Consider the following 23,820-nt stretch of genomic DNA (forward strand, 5'->3'; position numbering starts at 1 on the left):
ATGGCAGGAATATCAACCACTTTACTTTTAAACAAAACTTGTCTTCAAAATCTTATATTAGATTAATGAGTTTTCAAATCAAAAGAGAAAAAAAAAAAAGTGAAAGAAATTTATGTGTTTACCTCAACTGTACGAAGTTTGAATACTGTGGAAAAGTAGCTAGACATGTTCAATTCACAGTAAAAACCAGACTGTTCTCAACGCTTCTTTTGAGTAGCAATTGCAATTTGTCCCGACCAACCCGTTCTTTGCGGTGCGCCGTCGGCAATTTTTCTCCCAAAAATAGTGATTGCGGGACGAGCTCTGAATAGGAAATATTTATTTATTTATTATTTTTTATAATTTCATTGTATTACTCTTTGTATATAAATAAAATATTTATTATTTTTTTTAGTTGTGACTAAATAATTTTATGACTGTCAATAAAATATTTATATTTAATGAAATTATAAATATTTAATTATTTTTAAATATATTTTTATTATTGATATAGATCAGTAATATTATTTTGATATATTTTATTATATTTTTGTTATATTTTAGTTATTTTATTTATATTTTATTCATAAAATTTTTTTTTATATAAATTTTTCAAAAAAAAAAAATATATTAATTATAAAAAAAAGAGAAAAATTGTCCCGTTCGACTACTGCAAAAACGGAATAAAAAATTCCTCATAGAGTAGGGGATGAGATTTTAAAAACTCACCTCCCGACATGCCTACTTTTCACACACTGCCAATATAAAATTTTTGGGATGACTTTGGGATAAACACAATTTTAATCTCTTCATTTAAATTGGCTAAATTTTACATTATATAAATCTTGTAAGTATAAAAACGGGTCAGTAATTTCAAACAAAGAAAACAAATCGCTGAATTTACTGGAATGGTGTTATATATATATATACTGGAATGGTACTATTCTTTTTCATTATCTACCCCACCTTGTTTTCGTCCAATCCTCCTACTACTGACTTTTGCAGAAGAACAGGGACAACAACACGCCTCCCTCACCTACCACCCAAATTATTCCACTTTTTAAGTTCTTTCCAAATGGAAAAAAATAAAAATAAAAAAAAAAAACAAGAAAACAATTGTAAAGTAGGCCCCTCGTGCATAGGTAGGAGCCAGAGTACAAGTTTCAGTTCATGAATTTAGCTGATTGCTTTGGGAGGCAAACCAACAACTGACATAATCAATGCACCACCGACACCCCCCCCATTACCATCACAAACCTGCAAGCTTAGGTTTTGCCCCTATGCTTATAATACACTCAAAGAATTGCCTTACTTATGTACTTTTTCATGTTGCCGGAAACTGGAAGAATTTACTTTTACTGAATGTACTGTTTTAATTTTTTTTTTCATTTTCTTTTTCCATTTTAGTCAATATTTGGACTGAGATTGAGATAGAAATTTGAAAACCTAAGGACATGGATTACAGTTAGTGACATCATGCTGGTAATGACCCTTTTCTTTCACCATTTGCTTTGTACTGGTGTTACGTCTCCTTCTCATGATTGCTCTATGTTTTGTATATTATATCTTCTTCTTGTATTTCTGTGTAAATTTTATTGGGTCATTTTACTTTCAAATATTTATTTCGTAGATAAATATAATTAACGAAAACAAAAATGAAAGGAAAAAATCTAAAGAACAAATGATATCTTCTTTTTGAGAATATCAAGATGTATCTGGAATCCATCCCCCATAAAATAAAAAATTATCATAATAAAATAAAAGACGAACAAGGAGAAGAAGAAGAAGAAAAATCTATAAAAACTAATCTGAGAGATGGAGTTCAATGTAATTTAGTCTAAAGATTTTCAATTGTTAAAGCAAATCAAACTTTTTATAACTTCGTCTCCAAATTTCTCGGGGTCCTAAAGAACAAGACAGTAGCAGTGTGATGTGTTGTAATTCCAGGGAAATTAAAATAATAGTTGAAATATTAATAGGTTTCTATTCAACTTTCATGGGTTTCATATGCATTGTTAAGAGTCATCCATGTTGCATGCCAAAATTCATACCAAGAACTTTTTATCTTTCATTCCTCTACCCTCCACAAAATTTAAAGGGTTGTATGATGTTGAAAACAAATGTCTAACCTAGGCTGGACAATGTTTGCTGCTGTCCTTGCTGATCTGTTCTTGAGAATCCTCTAGATTTTCGTAAATGAGACATTCGTTTTCGATGTCCTCGACCCTGTATATGTTGTTCCCATTCATGTGCTCCTCTAAGTACTCTATTTCCACAAGCCTGCTTGATAGAAAAAAATTAATAAGCATGCCAACTTTTTAGACACTACCATCATCTTCAAAACCAACCAACTCAAAATAAAGATAAAAGGAAAAATGACAAAGTATTGCTGACCTCGCATACATACTGAGTCCATAAATCCCTTGCGAGGATTTTCGTTCCAGTGTCACTCGGAACATCATCGGAAACTGAATTAGCATCATGACTAAGGAAAGATCTTATAATTTTCACTGCTGGTTCAACCACCTGTTTGGACCATATATCATCTGATTTGCCTGTAATATTTGATGAGCAATGTGAACATGGTGATAGGGTCGTAATAAGTTTTTTTCCATGCAAAACGTAGTTGAACAGACAAAAGCATTCGCAGAACAGAGAGAGAATTCAGAGAATATAAAAATAGAAGGGAAAGGAGAAAAAAGGCTGTACTTTGTATGGATTCTGTTGCATCAACAAAATGTATGTCCCATCCAAATAATGTATGCAACCGAAGTAGCCTCCGTTTCTGCAAGCAATAAAATTGTACATCTGCATTAGCGCTTCTCATTCATCTAATCTAGTCACAGAATTGCCAGATTAATTTCATGCAAACAAAATAAAGACTTTTCCACAGCAAAATATACTTTGTTTTCACAATACCCCAACAACGTATCTTTGATAGTAAGCAGGGTTTTATATTTGAAGATAACATTTTTCAATTCAATCTTTCAAAACAAATGTTATGTTATGTACTTTGGCAAAATTCCTACCTGACGACGGACTAGTCTTCGAGTGTTTAGTTTTACATTTTCAATGGCTTCGCTTAGCAGAATTTTATGCTGGTTGTCATCAGAGGAGTTCAACATTTCCCTCGTATGCTCTTTCAAGATCTTATCACCCGAGTTTACTGTCTTCAAGGAGGCAGAACCATCTGTGGTCCCACTTGGGGCATCAATAGTTGTCAAAAAACTCTCAAATTCCCGAACGCCAATAGCCTGCCGCAAGCCTCGAGTGTAATCCGCATTTGGATTGAAAATGTCATAGACTTCGTTAAGCAATCCAGAACCTACCATGCAATCCACTCTTTCCTCTACATATCTATCCAGCACTGGGAGAGAAGCATCCATGCTTACAAAACAGCAATCATATCTGAAATTATCAACTTGACCCCAGTTCTGCCCTGCCGCATGCAAGATTGTAGGTCATATTGGTTTAACCTTTGTTTTCGGATTGAAAGGAAAATATTACAGTTTCTTCTTTTGTAATTAGGAAAATATTAAAGATGCTGGTGTATTTTGCATTCAAATTCCAAGAGTACAAATGAGAAAACCAAGTAAATCAGAGAAACTAAACCACAGACCACCAGAAATTTGGGAATGAACAACATTCAAAAATTTCCAAGCAATGTTGGTAAAGATTGGAGAAAACAACAGAAAGGATTTAGATCATACGAGGTAATTTGTAGCCCAAATAGGAAGATCAGTCATAGACAATAATATAGGAAAACTGAGATAATCTATAAATGAGCCTAGGGCTTTAAAACTAGACCTTTAAGAGAAAACAAAACCTAAAATTTTAGGATTCTGGGGAAAAAAAAAAAAAAAAAGTGAAGAAGATAGAAGTTCCAAATTGAAATAATTACTCTCCAAATCAGAACAAACCTTTATGAAATGGAATTTAGAAAGCCCAACTTTATCAAAATAATGTTATGAGCATATGCATATAAACTATAGGCTATTACAAACCTCTGCAGCCTTTCCCTGAAGAAGTTTGCTAGGGAGTACACCAGTATGAGTGTACAAACTAAGGTACTGTCTGATCTGCAAAAAGTTGAAAAAGAAAATTTATACGAACAATGCCATAGTGGATTTGATATATGATAAGAAGATAATGAACCAGAAACACCCAATTAAACTAGAAAATAACAATAGATATTTCCTAGTCAGATAAAATTAATAATTAGTGTGAACAGAGAATAAACAAATATAATCTGATGCAAGTGCTCATCCAAACCCGTAAACAGCCCTAAACCCTATTTGTCAATGGTTTTATTTGAATCAAGGAACAATGGGGCAAGAATAAAAAATAAAATGCCTCAAAATGTACCCAAGATCTATATCTTAAAGAAAATAAGTACTATTATGAAATAATCTTAAAGAAAATAAGCACTATTATAAAATAATCCTTTTCTATTACATTTCAATAATAAGACTACAGATAATGAGTTGGTAACCTACTTTTCTATGATTGTTCGGGTGGACTCTGTTTGCTGCTACTGGATCAATGTCTTTAAGATGCTCATAGCTATGACTTGTCTTGCCATCTTCAAACTCCATCCCATGGCATGGATCTCCATCTCCTATAAGACACACTGATTATTACAGTATCTAAGAGGTCATATACAAAAATTGGAGGCTAAAGAATCTATTTACCCGAAGGGTTACTTGAGTAATCTTCATCGGTATTTTCTGCTGTGTCATCTAGAAGAAATGGACTTACAAGGGCCTGAATAGAGTGAATGTACAACAAGAAGCAATCAAATACACAGGCAAAACAAATAAATGCAACGATAGACGACAACATGCAAACTATATGTTCAATTTGAAAACCATAGCTGCCCACGAAATTCCATGTTATCACTGAGAACTGGCCCATGCATGATTGAGAAGTGCAATAAAACATGTATCTGTTTTAAATAGCCATCATACTTTGTCAGAAAGACAAAGCGTTTATACTTGATAGCTGCATCATATGTGAATCCTGAAAATTGTTACAACCATGCAAGAGGAAAGACACTTCTTTTTACATGGGAAATCTAGTCAGGGGTATGCTCACTAGGACTTGTAGAAATATAGCCGTGTAATGCCCAAAAAAGACGGGAAACCAGGTTCAGACCTAACCACTAGCTGGTTTTTCTAATTCATGTAAAACTAGAAGATCTCAACCTCACATCAATCCATTTTTCAGTACAGTACATATCGAAAATACAATTCCAGTATAATGAAAAGCATCAATGAGATTGCTAAATTAAACAAATCACCAAAAAGTCACTCTGGAAAGAGGAATAATAAAACACACACAAAAAAGATAAAGGAACGTCAATATATAAATCAATTTTACTGCTGTTTGAATCTAAATTTTTAAGCTCTGCTTCTATGAAATAAATAATTAATAGCTGCCTACCTGTATATAATAATTTGTACCCCCAACTATGACTGGCAAGCAATTGCGAGACAAGATGTCATTGATGATCTGAAATCCATTGATTGAATCAATTCAAAAAATGTTTTTTAAAAAGGTAGAACATGAAGGGATTTGCAACAGAAATTAGAATGAAAAATGAAAAGAAAAAACATAAAAGGGCGCAATGAAAAACTATAACAAAGCGAAACAAATTGTAGTTTTCACACACTAGAACTCCACATTTGCAGAAATTGTAGAATGGTAGGAAGAATATAACAAAAACGGAAAGATTACTTCTCTCTTCAGGGCGTTTGAATAAAGCCATGCCTACAGATTGCACATATTCAACTTTCTCAACTACAATAGACGCCCTCATTATGTCCAAGATAGCAAACACACAATCTATGAGCAACAAATAACTTCCCGTAACTCGAAAATCAAGGAGGCCAGTATCTGATTTCTCATAACCTTAACCGGAAATTCTTCTTTCCAATCCTAATATGACATACTGACAACTCGTGTCAATCTCAAGTTACAAATCTAATGCATGATGCCTTCATTAAACTAACAAATAAGATGGTAATTTAAACATGGAAAATCATACCAACTTCTTCCTTTACTGAAACAAAAGAAAGCTTCAAACTCTAAACTAGCACCCAAGATATTAGAATTTGGAAATGCCTTAAAACTCAATATGCAAAAAACAATATTTTCACTTTGCATACCAAAAACTCAAAAACTCAATATTTTTACTACCATTTTCATCTACATTTTTGAGATATGGGTGAGAGGAAAAAAGGGTAAAGGTACTCATAACATAACTAAACCATTGTTGACTCAGACACACAAATTCAAAAAGCGGAATAGTGGGGTTAAAGCTTACAGGAATAGCAGAGTCCCTAAACTCTTTAGCAGTGAATTCGACATTTGGACTCACTGTCCCTAAGAGATGATGAGGCACTCCTACACACACCAAGTAAATCCAATATACACAATCAAAAACCTCAAAAATAAATAAATAATAAATAAATCAGAAGAAATTTTTTCTTAAAGGAGTACGGACCCTTTTGTTCAGGGAGGGGAACTTTGTTGGTGAGAACATCCAGGCCATGGTAGACCTGCATGGAATCAGCGTTTACGACCTCGATGGGGAAGTGGGAGCCCAAGTCAACGGCCAGCTTCGACTTCCCCGAACCTGTGGGACCCATAATTACCACTATTTTCGGCTTCTCTTCCCCAATTTCATTGAATTGGGTTCTCTGTGTTCCAGTGTCACTGAGATTATCTCTCTCCATAATCAAGAAAAGACCAAAGGCTTCAAGTTGCCAACTTTTGAATAATTTTTAAGGGCTTTGCTGACTTTGTTGTTCGCAAAAATTATACCCCAACAGTGGAAAAGAAGGTAGAGATGTATGAAAATTACGGATCATACCCCCAACCATGTTGGACTCTGCGTATGAGGGTTTATTTGTCTTTTTCCTCTCTTTGACTGACGCATAGAAAAGTCAAATGCTTCCCGTCTTAACTCCACTAGTCAAGCCCTGATTGATGGTGACCAAAAGTGTTGTTTGGCTTCAATTCAAGAACGCTTTTTTTTACAGTTCCATATATTTTTTTTAATGTCTTTGAAGTTTTGAGTGGAGTAGGCAATGCCTTTTGAATTCCAAGGACAGCTTCTTGGAACTGAGGGTAAAGATTGCTGCTTGTAGAATGGTGTTAAAAGATGTCTAAAAGAGTGGCTATGAGGAGCACGAGCTTGACTTAGGTCAAGGGGTTATAACTTCAGAATTTTCTCTGTTTCTTCTATGGAGAGAGAGTAACTTGTATATTTTGTGGGATTTTAATCCTGCTACTTATTTTTTTGTTTGAATATTCATCCAGGCACTTACTTTTCTTTGATTTTTTATTTCTAACTTTTTTGCCAAGAAATTTTTTAAACTGAGAATTTCCTGCATTAAGTCCCCCCATTCCGAGAGATTTATTGGAAATTATTCCAAAGTTAGAATCCTTCATTAATATGTAAAACACCGTATATATATATATTTGTGTGTGCGTGTGCGTGTGTGTGTCTGTGTTTGTATTATATAAACTTCCCATATCAGCATCTTTCCTCAACAATAGCAACACATTTAAGTTGATGAATTTCTAGATTTGAGGAAGATGAGAATACTGTTTAGGCATGGCCTATGGCAATTCCTCTGCATTTCCTTCTTCTTTTTCTTCTTCTTACATGCTCAGTTTATTACTTCTTTGTCTTCTTCAGAAACAGGACTCTGTCCTCATGATCAAAGCATTGCTCTGCTTCAATTCAAGAACATGTTTTCCACTGATGTAGTTTCTGTTTGTGATCATCCAGAAACCAATATTGCTTCGTGGAATGAGGATGTGGATTGCTGCTCTTGGAGTGGTGTGACTTGTGAGGATGAGACAGGCAATGTGATTGGCCTTCAACTCAGTTGCGGTGGGCTTCAATGCACCATTCATTCCAATAGTAGCCTTTTTCTCCTTTCTCACCTTCAGAGGCTCAACCTTGCTTACAATGACTTTGAGCGCTCTCAAATTTCTCCAAAGTTTGGTGAGTTTCTAAATCTGACACATCTCAACCTTTCATCTTCTGTGATTTCTGGTGAACTCCCATTTGAGTTGTCTCATCTATCCAAATTGGTTTCCCTTGATCTCTCTGACAATCCTGGTCTAGAACTTGAAACATCTATGATGAAAAGTCTAGCTCAGAACCTAACCCACTCGAGAGAACTTTTTCTCCAGGGAACAAGAATGGATTCTGTCTCTCCTGATTTCATGTTGAATCTACCATCATCTTTGACCTCTCTCAATCTTTGCTTATTCTGGAATAACGGGGAACTTCCCAGCTTCTTACATTTTCAGTCTACCAAACCTCCAAATTCTGAACCTTAGAGGTAATATTGATCTAAGAGGTTTTCTACCAGAGTCTAATTGGAGTAGTTCACTCAAAATCTTGGATCTTAGTATTTGCCATTTTGAAGGGTTGCTTCCAACATCGATTGGGAACTTTACACAAATCACATATGTTGATCTTTTATCTAACAATTTTAGTGGTGAGGTTCCATCATCCTTCTCAAACCTTGCACAGCTTGAATATTTGTCTCTTCACGATAACAATTTCAAAGGTCAAATTCCAGATGTATTTGAGAAAATGAGTAAGCTTTCTGCTCTATCTCTTGGGAGAAACAGATTCACAGGGCAGTTGCCCTCGTCGATATTCAATCTTCCTCAAGTTTTATCATTGGCTTTTCAGCATAATAATTTTGAAGGTTCTCTTCCAGAATTTAAAAATGGGCTTCCAAAACTATCTTACCTTGACTTCTCTTCTTGCTTCCTCAATGGAACAATACCTCCTTGGATTTTCGGTTTGCCATCTTTACAATTTTTGTACCTCCAAAACAACCATCTTAGTGGTAATATTAGTGAAGCCCCAAGCAAATCATTACAAAGCATTGATTTAGGTGGTAATAGCCTATCTGGGTCTATTCCAAGATCATTCTATGATCTTCAGAAAATGACTGATTTGAGGCTTTCATCAAATACCCTGAATGGTGTTGTGGAGATAGACCTATTGTTTTCAAAGCTTAGAAGTCTAGAGTTGCTTGATCTTTCTGGCAACAATTTTTCATTGATCATCAACAACAGTGTCAACTTTGCACTCCCCACTCTTTCCACACTTTCTCTGTCTTCATGCAACATAAAAGAATTCCCCCATGTTTTAAAGGCTTTTGTGAATATTCAAATTCTAGACCTTTCCCACAACAAAAATTCATGGGGAAGTCCCCCAATGGTTTTTTGAAGTGGGCATTGATTCATTGAAAACTTTGAACCTTTCAAACAACAATTTCACAAAAATTCAGCGAATTCCTTGGAGGAACTTGCTGAAACTTGAACTTTCATACAACTTGCTTGAGGGAGAACTTCCTATTCCACCTCTTACTATAACTTTCTTCCATGTTTCCGAAAACAATCTCACCGGAGAGATTCCAACTGCTATTTGCCATGTAAAAGATCTTCAAGTTCTTGACTTGTCGCACAACAACCTAGCCGGCAAGATTCCACATTGTCTTGGAAATTTAAGCAAATTGTTAATACTGAATCTAAGGATGAATAGATTTGAAGACACAATACCTGAAGCATTTGGATCCAACTTGAGAAGGCTCAGCTTGAATGGAAACAAGATTGGAGGATCATTACCATTGTCTTTGCTCAACTGCTCTAAATTGCAAGTCTTAGACGTTGGCAGTAACAAGTTAGATGATATATTTCCTCAGTGGTTGGAAAGTCTTGCAGAATTGCAGCTTCTTGTTCTGCGCTCCAATAAGTTTCATGGTGATGTCAGAGGTTCCAATGCAAATAAGAATCTCTTCTCCAAGTTGAAAATTTTTGATCTGTCAAGGAACAATTTCAATGGTCCTCCAACTAGATATATTGAAAATTTCAAAGCCATGATGAATGTCAGTGGATCACAAAGTGATGAGAAATACTCGAGTCTTGATGGTTCTTCGACCATGAAGGGATCAGATATTGAAATGGTGAAAATGTTCACACCATTTGCAGCCATTGATTTATCATACAACAAGTTTGAAGGAGAGATACCAAAGGTAATTGGAGAGCTCAAATCTCTCAGTAGCTTGAGTTTATCTCATAACAGTTTTACAGGTCAAATCCCAGCATCTACAGGTCAACTGACCGGTCTTGAATGGTTGGATCTTTCTTACAACCATCTCAGTGGAGAGATTCCTATTGAACTGGAAAATTTAACATTTCTTTCATACTTAGACCTTTCATGGAATAATCTTACCGGACCTATACCAAAACGCAGACAATTTGGTACATTTGGAAATGAATCATATGAAGGCAATATGGGTCTTTGTGGATTTCCATTGACAAACAGATGCAGAGATGATGAGGGATTAGAACCACCTCCACTGATAAACTTCCAACAAGAAGCAAAGCGTGTCTTTCTCTTACTTTCTGTTTTTGGTTTCGTTTTGTTTTTCATTTGTACTATTTGACTAGTTTCCATACATGGTTGACCAAAAAAAAAAAAAAAAAAATTGAATATTATAGACTCAAATTCAAGATTAACATTAAAGACAAGCTTAATTTTCAAAATTAGGGATCTCATTGAATTGTGACACTGTTGGGAAGTAGTTCATACTCAAGAGGCCATCTTTCAGCCATCTTCTAAATCTATTTTTGGTAAAGCCTAATTTCTTTGGATGGGACATAAGTTAATTAACGTTATATAGACCATCACCCCATGTGTTGCATGGGTTGTATACTTAGAATACAAATATACAAAACAGAGGAGGTACGCACATTAAGTTTTTCCTATTAGCTATAAAGCCCTTTATTTGAGGTTAGATAATTTAATGAGTGGAAAATTTTCAGCCCAAATTGCACTTATAATTATTGTTCTTAAAGTACTCTTCATTTGCTTTATAATGTTTTAATTTGTTCTTCATAATTTATAGAAAGAATTTCCAATACCAGAGACATGATTTAAGAAAATACTCCCTTTCCTTTCTTTTGATTTAAAAAGCAGATTTAAGACTTTCCAATGGCATGAAGTCCATGTTATTTCTGACTGTTCAACTACAAAATACCTCAATTTTCGTTTTTTTTATTCTAATTTCAAATTGACTGACCATGTATACCAATCTTATCAGTTACATATTGAAAATTCAAAATGGAGGGTCTTAAAATTTAAGACCAAAGTTCATTTCATAGAAGGAATTGTTAAATGTTGATCACATTGAAATATATTCAAATATATCTACAATTCATCAAAAAAGAAATTAAGATTTTCAATTGTTAAAGTATATCTTCATACACTGTTTTACTGTATCTTCAAGTTCCTTGAGGTCTTAAAGACCAAGGCGCCAACGCATCATGTAATTCCAATGAAATTAAGATATATGTTGAAATATTTGATAAATTTCTATTGAACTTCCATTGGTTCATACGCATTGTTGGAACCATCCCTGTTACATGCCAAAAGTAAATTCATATCAAAACATGAGTTATCTCTCTTTGATTTTTCTACCCGCTTTAGCAAAAACTGAAGTGTTATATGATATTGAAAACAAATCTCTAACCTGGGCTAGACAATGCTGGTGTTGCTCTTGCTAACCTGTTCTTGAGAATCCTTTAGATTTTCGTAGATGAGACACTCGTTTTCAACGCAACTTGACCTTGTATGTGTTGTTCCCATTCATTTGCTTAACAGGAAACTAATAAGCATGCCTACTTTATACAGTATCTGTTAGATTTTTATGGATCTAAATATACATAATAAATTCCATAAGTCATAATTTACTAACCTCCAAACGCAGCCATTGATAAATTAGATCTTTAATCCTGCAAAATAGAAAATAATGTAAAGTAGTGCCTATGGACACACTACTCTCAAACCACTCTCAGATCTCTGAAAACCCTAATATCAAAATACCGTATGGCATCAATTGTTTGCTTGCCCTAGACCTTTAAATAGTCTCTGCAAGTCAGACTTATCCATTAATTTTGACACACATAAAATCATAATAATTTGATAATATAATTATACTAGGAAAAATATGGATAAGTCATTGGGCTTATTAAGAGAGTTGGTCCTCCAGTCCAATGGGCCAACTAGAGTCTTATAGAGAGTGTGTGACCAAGGGCCCTACTACAAAATAATAAAATAAGCCAGTCTCATTAATGGCATAAATATGCCCTGTAAGTGAGTAATTGATTATGTCAAGTCCACAAATATTAATTTAATTCAACAGTATCATCATCTTCAAAACCATTTACTCCAAAATAAAGACAAGTAAAAATTGATAAGCATTGCTGACCTCACATACACACCGAGTCCACAAGTCTTTTCTGAGAACTTCCATTCCAATGGCATTTGGAGCCTCGTCAGGCACTGAATTAGAATCATGATTAAGCAAAGATCTCACAATTTTCACAGCTGGTTCAACCACCTGTTTGGACCATACATCATCTGATTTGCCCGTTATGTTTGATGATCAATGTGAACGAGGTGATAGGTTAATAATACGTTTGCATGCAAAAAGTAGTTGAATAGACAAAAGCAAACACAGAACAGGAAGAAAATTCAGAAAATATAAATATAAACAGCAATAAGGCTGTACTTAGTATGGATTCTTTTGCACCAACAAAATTTATGTCCCATCCAAATAATGTTGGCAACCGAAATAAACTTCGTTTCTGCTAGCAATAAATTTTTACATCTGCCTTGACACTTCACATTCATGTAGTCTAGTCATAGAATTGCTGCCAGATTAATTTCATGCAAACAAAATAATTAGACTTTTCAGAGCAAAATATACTTTGTTTTCACAATTCCCTAACAATGTAATTTGTATTAATGATAGTCAACAGGGTTTTATTTTTAGAAAATAACTTCGAAATAATTGTTATGTCTTTAGCAAAATTCCTACCTGATGAGCGACGACTCTTCACTTAGTTTTACATTTTCAATAGCTTCTCCTGGTATATATGATTATGATATATTTACACAAACTATGCAAACCTCTATCCAAACCACCCTACAGTCTATTTGTCAAGGATTTTATTGAATCAAGGCACAATGGTGCAAGAAGGAAAAATAAAATATCTCAGAATATAAAGTACACTATAAAATTATTCTTTACTACAGATTGTTAGAAATTTATAATGAATAAAAATTAAAATTATTTCTGAAACATTATGACTTTTGACAGAAAGTTGCAACTTACATCTTTTCATCTGTTAGAGTTGTGTGTTTTCCCAATCAATGTGTTTTCTCTTTTTGAAACAATGTGTTTTCTTGAAACAGTATGTCTTTTTTTGAAATAGTGTATCCTCTCTTAAAATAATATGTCTTTTTTTGAAATAATATATCTGTCTGAAACATCATATCCCTTTCTAATATCCTTCTGAAGTCTACAAATACCATATGGGACTATTGTTGAAGGAACAGGAAAATAATTAACGAACGTGTGAGTAGAGAGAATTGAAACTTTGTCTGGTTCGTGGTTCTTTGAATTTGGAGGGCTACTACTCACAGAAGAGATTGTTGTATCCTGGAGACAATCAATGTAAACTGTGAGCATCGTAGCAGAGTGAATATTATTTTAAGAAAAAAGAGTTCAACTCTTACCTCAATAGTTATATAAAGATCAATTTTATTTGGAATTATAATACAAACACAATACCTGTGAGTGCTTATTCTTTATCTCACTATAATTATTTATATATTGTTTATATATTTAATATACATAGAGATATTTATATATATATATATATATATATACACACTTTGTTTTTAGGTTTATTAATTTACTAACAATCTTAAGACAATATTATATTAGTAAAATAATCTCTTTCAAACGTTAGGTTTTATGCGTTGTTTATATATACGTTTAATTATTTAGTGAAGTTAAAGAAAGTTTATCCATATTTACATGAATATCTTCTTTATCACTTTTTTGATATATATATATATTATTACTTGATATAATAACACACATACAATTCTAGTCTAATTATAACTCCTACTCTTATTTCTATTTCACTTGTTTGCGTACTTGTTTTTATATATCCATATTTTTTGTCCGGTTGTAGGTATTAGATAATATTTAATATATATTATATATTAATAGATATATTAAACATATATTATATTTAATATTCATTTAATTTATACTTGCGTGCAGTGCCTGTGTTTAGTTACATGTTCTGTGTTTATATACATCTAATATGTATATTTACGTGTTCTTTGTTTGTTATATTACATATATATATTCACATATTTTATCAAGTATTTATATATAAAGTTTATTTTTTAAGTACTACAGTGAAAGTTAAATATTTATATTTGCAAATATTTATTTTGTACATACATTGTTCCATATTTTAATTTTGTCTCATAGATAAATTATTTGTTTAGTTTATTTCTTGCTTAATTAGTAATTATTTGGTAATATATTCTATTTTATAGAAATGGCATCTAGTGCATCTTTACCTCTCACTACTTTGCCTACATATTTGAGGCATGCTGAGAAACCAGAGAAATTTGGTGGTTTTGATTTTAAAAAATGGCAACAAAAAATGTTATTTTATCTTACTACTTTGAACCTAGCTAAATTTCTCATTGAGGTTGCTCCCGTTCTTAATGAAAATGAGTCTAATACTCAAACGGTAGCAGTGGTGTATGCATGGCACCATTCGGATTTTCTATGTAAAAATTATATTTTCAATGGTTTAAGTGACACACTATATAGTGTATATAGTAGTGTTAAAACTGCAAAAGATTTATGGCAATCTTTGGAGAAAAAATATAAAATGGAAGATGCCGGCACGAAGAAATTCATTGTTGGTAAATTTTTGGATTTTCAAATGATTGATTCAAAGAGTGTCATAAATCAATTCCAATAGCTCCAACTCATTTTTCATGAAATACATGTTGAAAAAATAGAAATTAGTGAGTCTTTCCAAATGGCTGCGGTGATTGAAAAATTGCCACCATCTTGGAAGGATTTCAAAAATTATCTGAAACATAAACGTAAAGAGATGAGGCTTGAGGATTTAATTATGAGATTGAGAATAGAAGAAGATAATCGATTTTCTGAAAATAAAAATAGAAATTCGATGGAGAGCAAGGCAAATGTAGTGGAACAAAGACATAAGATCAACAAGAACAAGAAAAGGAAATTTGAAAATCAAAGTTCCAATGGAGGGTCTAATGGCGGTGAATCTAAAAGGTTCAATGGCAAATGTTTTGTATGTGACAAGCCGGGGCATCGCGCTAAAGATTGTTGTAACCGTAAAGTTCAAGAAAACAAAAAGAGAAAGACCTTTCATGCCAATGTCACTGTAATTGAAAATCTTTCCAATGATGTTAATGAGATGAATCTATCTGCTGTTGTTTCTGAAGCAAACTTGATAGGGAATCCGAGGTCATGGTGATTGGACACTGGGGCTACTCGCCATATATGTTCTGACAAGAATATGTTCACCATTTATCAAAATCCAAATCATGAGGAGAAACAACTATTCATGGGAAATTCTTCTACTTCTAAAGTTGAAGGAAAATGAAAGGTTATACTTAAGATGATAGCCGGAAAAGAAGTTACCCTTACAAATGTGTTACATGTTCCTGATATTAGTAAAAATCTTGTGTCTGGATCATTACTTATTAAAAATGGTTTTAAGTTGGTCTTTGAGTCCGATTAATTTGTACTTTCAAAATGGGGTATGTACGTGGGTAAAGATTATTTGAGCGATGGGCTCTTTAAACTTAATATAATGGCTGTGATGCCTACTATTAATAATAATATTAATAATTCTGCTTATTTGATTGAGTCTTCTAATATTTGGCATGGTAGATTAGGACATGTTAGTTATTACTATGAAAAGATTAATTAATTTAAATTTAATACAAAATTTTGATATTGATTTAGATTATAAATGTGAAACGTGTGTTGAATCTAAATTAACAAAGACACATTTTCATACTATTAATATAAATACTCAATCTTTAGATTTAATTTAGACTGATATATGTGATTTAAAATTTGTGCAAACAAGAGGTGGTAAAAAATATTTTATCACATTTATTGATGATTGTACACGTTATTGTTATGTGTACTTATTAAGATCCAAAGATGAGGCTTTGGAAGCATTTAAACTTTATAAAAATGAAGTTGAAAATCAACTTAGTAAAAAGATTAAAGTGTTAAGAAGCGATAGAGGTGGTGAATATGATCCTCCTTTTGATTTATTTTGTTTTGAACATGGAATTATTCATCAAACCACTGCTCCATATTCACCCCAATCCAATGGTGTTGCAGAACACAAAATTAGAACTTTAAAAGAGATGATGAATGCTATGTTAATAAGTTCTGGTTTACCTTAAAATATATGGGAGGAAGCTTTACTTTTTACAAATTTGCTTCTTAATAAAATACCTCATAAGAAATATAATTTGATGCCTGATGAGTTATAAAAAGGAAGAAAGTCTTCCTATAAATACTTGAAAGTGTGGAGGTGTCTTGCTAAAGTAATAATACTTGATCCTAAGAGAATTAATATAAGACCTAAAACTGTTGATTGTATATTTATTGGATATGCAATTAATAGTAATGCTTATAGATTCCTTGTGTATAAATCTAAAATTTCTAACATGCATGTTAATACAATTATTGAATCTAGAAATGCATACTTTTATGAAAATGTATTTCTTTGTAAAATGACACATAATCCAAGTTCTTCAAAAAGAACTTATGGTGAGAATGAAAATCAAGAAGAAATAGACAGTGAGCCAAGACGTAGTAAAAGAATGAAAATTTCAAAATCTTTTGGTATGGAATTTTTAACTTACATGTTAGAAACTGAATCAAAGAATTTTAGAGAAGCAATGTCTACACTCGAAGCTCCTTATTGGAAAGAAGCAATTAATAATGAAATTGAGTCCATCATGCAAAACCATACATAGGAATTAGTAGATCTTCCACCTGGAAGCAAATCTTTAGGTTGCAAGTGGATCTTTAAGAAAAAGATGAAAGTTGCTGGATCAATTGATAAATATAAGGCCAGATTAGTGGCAAAGGGCTACAAACAAAAAGAAGGTGTAGATTATTTTGATACATATTCACCAGTTACGAGAATTACATCTATTCGAATGTTAATTGCTATTGCCGCATTAAAAAATTTAGAAATACATCAAATGGATGTAAAAAATGGCATTTTTAAATGGTGAATTAGATGAGGAGATTTACGTGGAACAACCTGAAGGATTTGTAGCTCCTAGAAATAGAAATAAAGTTTGTAGACTTGTAAAATATTGTATGGTTTAAAACATGCTCCAAAACAATGGCATCAAAAGTTTGACAATGTAATGAAGTCAAACGGATTTAGAATAAATGAATGTGATAAATGTGTTTATGAGAAAGACACTAAATATGGTTATGTCATTATATGTCTTTATGTAGATGATATGCTCATTATTGGTAGCACTAAAGAAATAATTCAAGCTACTAAGAAAATTTTGATTAGTAAATTTGAGATGAAAGATTTAGGTATCACAGATGTTATTCTAGAAATTAAAATTTTTAGAACACAAGATGATTTTGTTCTGCCTTAAAAGCATTATAGTGAAAAGTTGCTTAATATATATGACAAAGACAGCGCTCGAATTTCAAAAACACCAATAGATCCAAACTTTCCATTATATAAAAATCATGACAATGGTGTATCACAATTAGAATATTCTCAAATCATTGGTAGTCTAATGTATGTTATGAGTTACACAAGACCAGATATAGCTTACTCAGTTAGCAAATTAAGTAGGTACACAAGAAATCCGAGTAAAGATCATTGGACGGCAACAATTAGAGTTCTTAGACATCTAAGACTACCATGGATTATGGATTACATTATACAATATATCTTGCTGTACTTAAGTGATACAATGATGCTAATTGGATATCTGACTCAAATGATTCAAGATCCACTAGTGGATATATTTTTATGCTTGGAGGTGGAGCAATATCTTGGAAATCTTCCAAGCAGATTTGTATTGCAAGGTCCACAATAGAATATGAATTTATTGCTTTATATAAAGCTGGAGAAGAAGCGGAATGGCTTCGAATTTTCTAGAGGACATTCCAAGATGGTCAAAACCTCTACTTACTATTTCCATACATTGCGATAGTCAATCTGCTATTGGAAGAGTACAAAGCCAAAATTATAATGGTAAATCTCGATATATACGTTGAAGACATAATACTATAAAATAGTTGCTCTCAAATGGAATAATATCTATAGATTATGTGAAATCTAAAGATAATCTTGCGGATCCGCTTACTAAAGGTTTAATAAAGGAGTAAGTTTACTATTCATCGAGGGGAATGAGACTAAAACCATTAATTTTGAGTTGTCTTGATGGCAACCCTACCTCGTTGACTAGAGATCCTAAGATCTAGATTCAAAGGGACAACCGAATCTTGACTGACTCTACAAGAACACTAAGAGTTATATAACTTTACCCATTTCTATGATAATTAGTGTTGCCTGTAATGTGTGTTAGGATTAGCATTGCTTTTAATGACTCCTATACTTTGGAAATTCAAATGGAATTTTTACATGAAACTCTTAATAGGAAGTCACCTATATGAGTGTGAAGGGGCCGCTTCTATGAGAATTTTTATAGGCTTGAAATCTTAAAAGCACTCATGAAAAATCAAGAATGTTCAGGGCTAAAATGAACACAACCGAAAGAACCAACAATATTTAGGAGAGTGATTGTCTGAATTTTGTTGTCTTGGTTTACAACAACGGCTAAAAGTTCAAAACATCATGTTCACTTATTAGCTTGTAAATCAGATAGGTTGTTACTAAGGAAGATTCAAAGCCAAAAGCTATCTTTCCTAAAGCAATTTCTTTTCGAGTGAATTGTCTCTAAATGTGTTAATTTTTATTCATGTGGGGGATTGTTAGAAATTTATAATGAATAAAAAATTATTTCTGAAACATTATGACTTTTGACAGAAAGTTGCAACTTACATCGTTTCATCTGTAAGAGTTGTGTCTTTTCCCAATCAATGTGTTTTCTCCTTTTAAAATAATGTGTCTTCTTGAAACAGTGTGTCCTCTCTTAAAATAATATGTCTTTTCTTGAAACAATATATCTATCTGAAACATCATATCCCTTCCTAATATCCTTCTGAAATCTATAAATACCATATGGGACTATTGTTGAAGGAACATGAAAATAATTAACAAACGTGTAAGTAGAGAGAATTGAAACTTTGTTTGGTTCGTAGTTCTTTGAATTTGGAGTGCTACTATTCAGAGAAAAGATCGTTGTGTCCTGTGAGACAATCGCTGTAAACTGTGAGCACCGTAGCAGAGCAAATATTGTTTTAAGGAAAGAGAGTTCAACTCTAGCCTTGATCATTATATAAAGATCAATTTTATTTGAAATTATAATACAAACAAAATACTTGTGAGTGCTTCTTCTTTATCTCACTATAATTATTTATATATTGTTTATATATTTAATATACATAGAGATATTTATATATATACATATATATATGCACACACTTTGTTTTTAGGTTTATTAATTTACTATCACAGATTTCAATGACGACTATAGATAATATGTTGGTGACCTACTTTTCTATGATTGTTTGGATGGATTCCTTTTGTAGCTACTAGATCAGTGCCTTTAAGATGGCCATAGCTATGACTTGTCTCATTGCTTTCGAACTCCAGCCAATGGCGTGGTTCTTTATTTCCTATAAGACATGGTGATGGTTAAAGTATCTAAACAAACAGTCATATACAAAAATTTGAAAATAACGAATCAATTTACCTGTAGGGTTACTTGAGTAATCTTCATAGTTTCTGGCTATAATCTTCTAGAAGAAATAAACTTGCAAGAGCCTGAATAAAGTGAACATATACAACAAGAAGCAATCAAATAGACAGACAAAATGAATAAATGCAATCATATATGGAAACATACAAACTTTAAGTATAACTGGAAAACCATAACTGCCCATAGAAATTCCACACGATCACTGAGAACTAGCCTATGCATGATTAAGAAGTTCAATAAAACATGTATTTATTTTAAAATAGCCATCATGCTTTGTGTCTGAGAGAGAGAATATTGATACTTGATAGTAGCCTCAGATGTAAAACCAGAAAAATATAACAACCATGCAAAAAGAAAGACACCTTTTCACATGGAAAATCTAGTAAGGGGTATGCTTGGCTGGAGTACTGAAATATAGCCATGCAATGCCTGAAAATACTTGAAACCAGGTTGTATCTAACTTCTTGCTCTTTTTTCTAATTCATAAAAAAGCTAGAAGATCACAACTTCATGTCAATTCATTATTTAGTACAGAGTGAAAATGTAGAATCCAGTCTAACACTTTCCAGCATAATAAAAAGCAACAATGAGATTGCCGAATTTATAGAATCACCTATATGAGTGGCAAGCAGTTGTGAGACAAGATGTCGTTTATGAGCTGAAAATCCATATATTGAGTTAATTACAAAAGCAACTTAATTAAATGGTAGCATAAATAGATTTACAATAGGAATTAGAAAGAAAAAATGAAAATAAAAAAAATAAAAGGTTGCATGGAAAAACAAAAACACAGTGAAAAAAATATTAGCTTTCACAAACTGTAAAATCCATAACTGTTGAAATCAAGCCGGAACTATAGAGGTCTAGCCTTTTCTTCTAAAGCCTGATCCATTAGAGTTTTCAACCCCAGAGAGCATTATAAATATATGCTTAATTTCAATCTTGTAATACATAACACATATTAGAGACAATACTCTAAGAGAGAATTTTAGAGAAGTTTTTATTATGTATCAATTTTAGAATAAATAATACATATTTTTCTTCTCAATTTTCGTACTTTTTGTTTCTCTTTGTTTTTTATTAGTTTTGCATCTTTTTCGTAATTAAAGGATTACAACAGGGACAACATAACAAGAACAAAAGATGATATCTATCTTTAAGCAGTTAAAATAAGCCATGCCTGCTGATTGCACTGGTTCAACTTTCTCAACTACAATATATGACATCATTATGTCCAACACAGCAAACACTACCTATACACAAAACAGACCTGCTCCATGACACCCCCCAAGAAAAGAAAAAGGAGGTCAGTATCTGGTTTCTTAAATCCTAAAAGGGAAATTCTACCCCTGAAAATACCTTTTACCCCTTTCCTAATCTTAGTGGGAGCAATTCAAAGATTAATACAAGGAAAACAACACCAACGTCTTCCTTCGCTGAAACTCAAGAAAGCCTCAAACTTCAAACTAGTAACACAGATCATAAACAGCCAGAACAACCTGCAGGTATTAGAATTTGGAAACGTCTAAATTTCTATAGGCAAACGCAATATTTTTACTTTAAATACCAAAAATTTAAACCATTTTCATCTACATTTGAGATATGGGTGAGAGTAAAATAAGGGTAAAGAGACTCATAACGTAACTATGCCATTACTAAATCATATACCCCACAAAGACACAAATTTCATAAGGGAAAGAAACAAACCAGTGGGTTTAAAACTTACGGGAATAGCAGAATCCAGAAGCTCTTTAGAAGTGAATTCCACTTTTAGATGATGAGGCACTCCCTCCCTACATACACCAATAATAAAAAAACAGCAAGAAAACAAAAAGTTCCAAAAGTTAAAAATATAAAGAAGTAGGAACCCTTTTTGTTCAGTGAGGGGAACATCTCCAGGCCTTGGCAGACCTGCATGGAATCAGTGGCCATCTTGGACTTTCTGGAACCTGTGGGATCCATAGCGGCCAGCCATCAAAATTACGGACCATACCCCATCATGCTGGAACTCTTCTTCCTCTTAAAAGGGAAGGGAGGGTTTTGTTTGTCTTTTTGCTTTCTTCACTCCCTCAAAAAGTCAAATGTCCAATACTTTCCCTCTTTCCTCCACCGGTATCGATACGTGGTCGTACGATGCCACTTGTTGACCATACATGGAGGACAGCCTATTTATTTCTCAATGTTATTCTCTTTCCAAGTTTGCATTTATAGTTTCTTCTTTCTGCTTGATTTTTTTTAAATTGTAAATTGTCTTTAAAAAAGGTTAAAACACTGTAAAAATGTTAAAGAACTTGACGAACAATTTTGTTTTTGAATTGTCAAAGTCGTGGGGACAAATTAATAAATATCTGAAGAAAGAAATTAATTATTAAAAACTATATATATAAAAGAAAAATAAAAAACATTTTGAAAACCAGTTAATTTCGGGAATATCAAGGCACTTAGCGTGGGGACACTGACATGCATCCATTGAAAGTTGACTTACCGTTTGACGATATCAGCATATCATGCACATTTACGTATTGAAAACTGTTTGATTGATTGATTAATTAATTAATTAATTAATTACTTTATTTATCATATTGGATTCAGAAAATTTAAGATTAAAAAGATAGAAATGCTTTTCACCTCTCAACACGCTGATTTTGTTATTATTTTTTCACTTAAAATGTTGGATGGACACATCTTTTGCATAATCAAGTAACTCAAGTAAGAAATAGATCATATATCAACCCAAAAAAAAAAAGAAAAAAAGAAAAGAAAAAGAAAAGTAAGAAATAGACCAAGGTCATATTACATTTCAACTCTGGTTAGACTTTGTTAGGTATATATTTCAATATTTATACCATGAACATGATTTATTATGAAATTGATTATCGAAATTGTAAAAACAAAAAATAAATAACACAACATAAATTAATAAAACATATGATATATCAAAGTTTAAAAAAAAAACAAAATATAAATTAATAAAACATACGATATATCAAAGTTCCTTTTGCTTTTTTTTTTCTTTTTATTGATAAAATAAAATAAATAATTTTGTTTATAATTGGCATAATTTCTGAAAATAAATTTATAAACTATTGTATTTATTTATTTGCTCTTATATACTACGAGTCATATTAAAGGAGATTATTTTATCAATATATATATATATATATACACACGTATCGAAGGATATTATAAAAGTCTAAGAACAAGAGCCACTGACGTTGGCAGAGGGTTATGACTACCAATATATGTATGGAGAATTTTAATGGGTCAACCTACTTTCGTTGATGGTAGTTTCGATAGTCTATTACTTGTCTTCTTTCATTAAATGCATACTCCCACTCTATTACCAATTGGATGTGATATTATTTGATTTTCTTCCTTATCCATTCACCACATTATGGAATGTGGATAAAATATGTGGGATTGTAACCTTATACTTGTTTTTCGTTTTGAAACAGATTAATATATATATATATATATATATATATAATTTTACTATAAAAGATATGCAAGCTAACGAATGTCTGTATGCATGATTAATTCATTATATTTTACATGAAATCAAATAGTAAACCCGGTGTGCACACTTTCAATAGCATATTCTTACATGCAGTTTATAACAAAAGCATGTATATTCATCAGGCATTAGATTTTTCTTTGACTTTTAAATCTCACTTTTTTGCTAAGAAATTAATCAAACTGAGAATTTCCTGCAATAGGTCCCCTCATTCAATTCTTAGACAGTTGAAGGTAGTTGTCAATGAGGAAAGATCATCACGTCGAATAAGTCTTAGCCATTTGACAAAGGATCTCCTCCATTCCTTCTGTTAATTCCAAAAGAAAAATCCAACACATTTAATGAAATCAACAACTCCTATACTGACAGATTGAAGTTTCAAAACAAATCAACATCTAAGAAATTTACAGAAATGAATCCAAAGTCAGAATTATTGATCAATATACCGAACAACATATATATTCATTTCCAACAATTTAAT

General features: G+C 32.4%; 4 protein-coding genes and 1 long non-coding RNA gene across 9 annotated transcripts; 3 read left to right on the forward strand and 2 right to left on the reverse strand.

The window, feature by feature from the left end:
- Nucleotides 1-1,929: 1,929 nt before the first annotated feature.
- Nucleotides 1,930-6,811, reverse strand: LOC107410279 (tRNA dimethylallyltransferase 2). Of its 3 annotated transcripts, XM_016017691.4 has the most exons (10): nucleotides 6,485-6,810; nucleotides 6,305-6,384; nucleotides 5,422-5,490; nucleotides 4,671-4,743; nucleotides 4,476-4,597; nucleotides 3,984-4,058; nucleotides 3,009-3,413; nucleotides 2,689-2,764; nucleotides 2,374-2,534; nucleotides 1,930-2,259 (listed from the first exon to the last, which is right to left on the reverse strand). In XM_016017691.4, exons 1-10 carry the CDS (start codon nucleotides 6,714-6,716, stop codon nucleotides 2,104-2,106), a joined length of 1,449 nt encoding a protein of 482 aa, XP_015873177.3. In that variant the 5' UTR covers nucleotides 6,717-6,810; the 3' UTR covers nucleotides 1,930-2,103. The 3 variants fall into 3 exon arrangements, with proteins under 3 accessions (XP_015873177.3, XP_024926777.3, XP_048325234.2); XM_025071009.3 differs by lacking the exon at nucleotides 6,305-6,384 and having other exon boundaries at nucleotides 6,485-6,678; XM_048469277.2 differs by lacking the exons at nucleotides 4,476-4,597; nucleotides 4,671-4,743 and having other exon boundaries at nucleotides 6,485-6,811.
- Nucleotides 6,812-6,958: 147 nt separating this feature from the next.
- On the forward strand, nucleotides 6,959-8,337 carry LOC132799651 (receptor-like protein Cf-9). The gene has a single exon (XM_060812067.1). It carries the CDS (start codon nucleotides 7,582-7,584, stop codon nucleotides 8,335-8,337), a length of 756 nt encoding a protein of 251 aa, XP_060668050.1. The 5' UTR covers nucleotides 6,959-7,581.
- Nucleotides 8,268-9,265, forward strand: LOC132799652 (receptor like protein 28-like). Its single transcript, XM_060812068.1, has one exon. The coding sequence runs from the start codon at nucleotides 8,597-8,599 to the stop codon at nucleotides 9,242-9,244; it is 648 nt and encodes a 215-aa protein (XP_060668051.1). The 5' UTR covers nucleotides 8,268-8,596; the 3' UTR covers nucleotides 9,245-9,265.
- A 286-nt stretch (nucleotides 9,266-9,551) lies between these two features.
- On the forward strand, nucleotides 9,552-10,463 carry LOC107410272 (receptor-like protein 9DC3). Its single transcript, XM_048468244.2, has one exon. It carries the CDS (start codon nucleotides 9,552-9,554, stop codon nucleotides 10,461-10,463), a length of 912 nt encoding a protein of 303 aa, XP_048324201.2.
- An 8,979-nt stretch (nucleotides 10,464-19,442) lies between these two features.
- LOC112490708 (uncharacterized) lies at nucleotides 19,443-21,981 on the reverse strand. 3 transcript variants are annotated; one of them, XR_003054892.3, is made up of 5 exons: nucleotides 21,694-21,981; nucleotides 21,552-21,618; nucleotides 20,439-20,483; nucleotides 19,820-19,890; nucleotides 19,443-19,742 (listed from the first exon to the last, which is right to left on the reverse strand). It is a non-coding gene; the product is annotated as an uncharacterized LOC112490708 (long non-coding RNA). The 3 variants fall into 3 exon arrangements; XR_003054891.3 differs by having other exon boundaries at nucleotides 21,552-21,977; XR_007239284.2 differs by lacking the exon at nucleotides 20,439-20,483 and having other exon boundaries at nucleotides 21,552-21,971.
- Nucleotides 21,982-23,820: the final 1,839 nt, after the last annotated feature.

Source organism: Ziziphus jujuba, chromosome 10, assembly GCF_031755915.1.
Source record: "Ziziphus jujuba cultivar Dongzao chromosome 10, ASM3175591v1".
In the NCBI taxonomy this organism is placed as follows: Eukaryota; Viridiplantae; Streptophyta; class Magnoliopsida; order Rosales; family Rhamnaceae; genus Ziziphus; species Ziziphus jujuba.

Coding starts and splice junctions, on each gene's coding strand:
- LOC132799651 (XM_060812067.1), top strand. CDS start 7,582: ATGAGAATACTGTTTAGGCATGGCCTATGGCAATTCCTCTGCATTTCC.
- LOC132799652 (XM_060812068.1), top strand. CDS start 8,597: ATGAGTAAGCTTTCTGCTCTATCTCTTGGGAGAAACAGATTCACAGGG.
- LOC107410279 (XM_016017691.4), bottom strand. CDS start 6,716: ATGGAGAGAGATAATCTCAGTGACACTGGAACACAGAGAACCCAATTC. Junction 4,059..4,475: donor ACCCGAACAATCATAGAAAA/GTAGGTTACCAA, acceptor AACTTTTTGCAG/ATCAGACAGTACCTTAGTTT. Junction 2,260..2,373: donor GGACTCAGTATGTATGCGAG/GTCAGCAATACT, acceptor TCTATCAAGCAG/GCTTGTGGAAATAGAGTACT.
- LOC107410272 (XM_048468244.2), top strand. CDS start 9,552: ATGAATAGATTTGAAGACACAATACCTGAAGCATTTGGATCCAACTTG.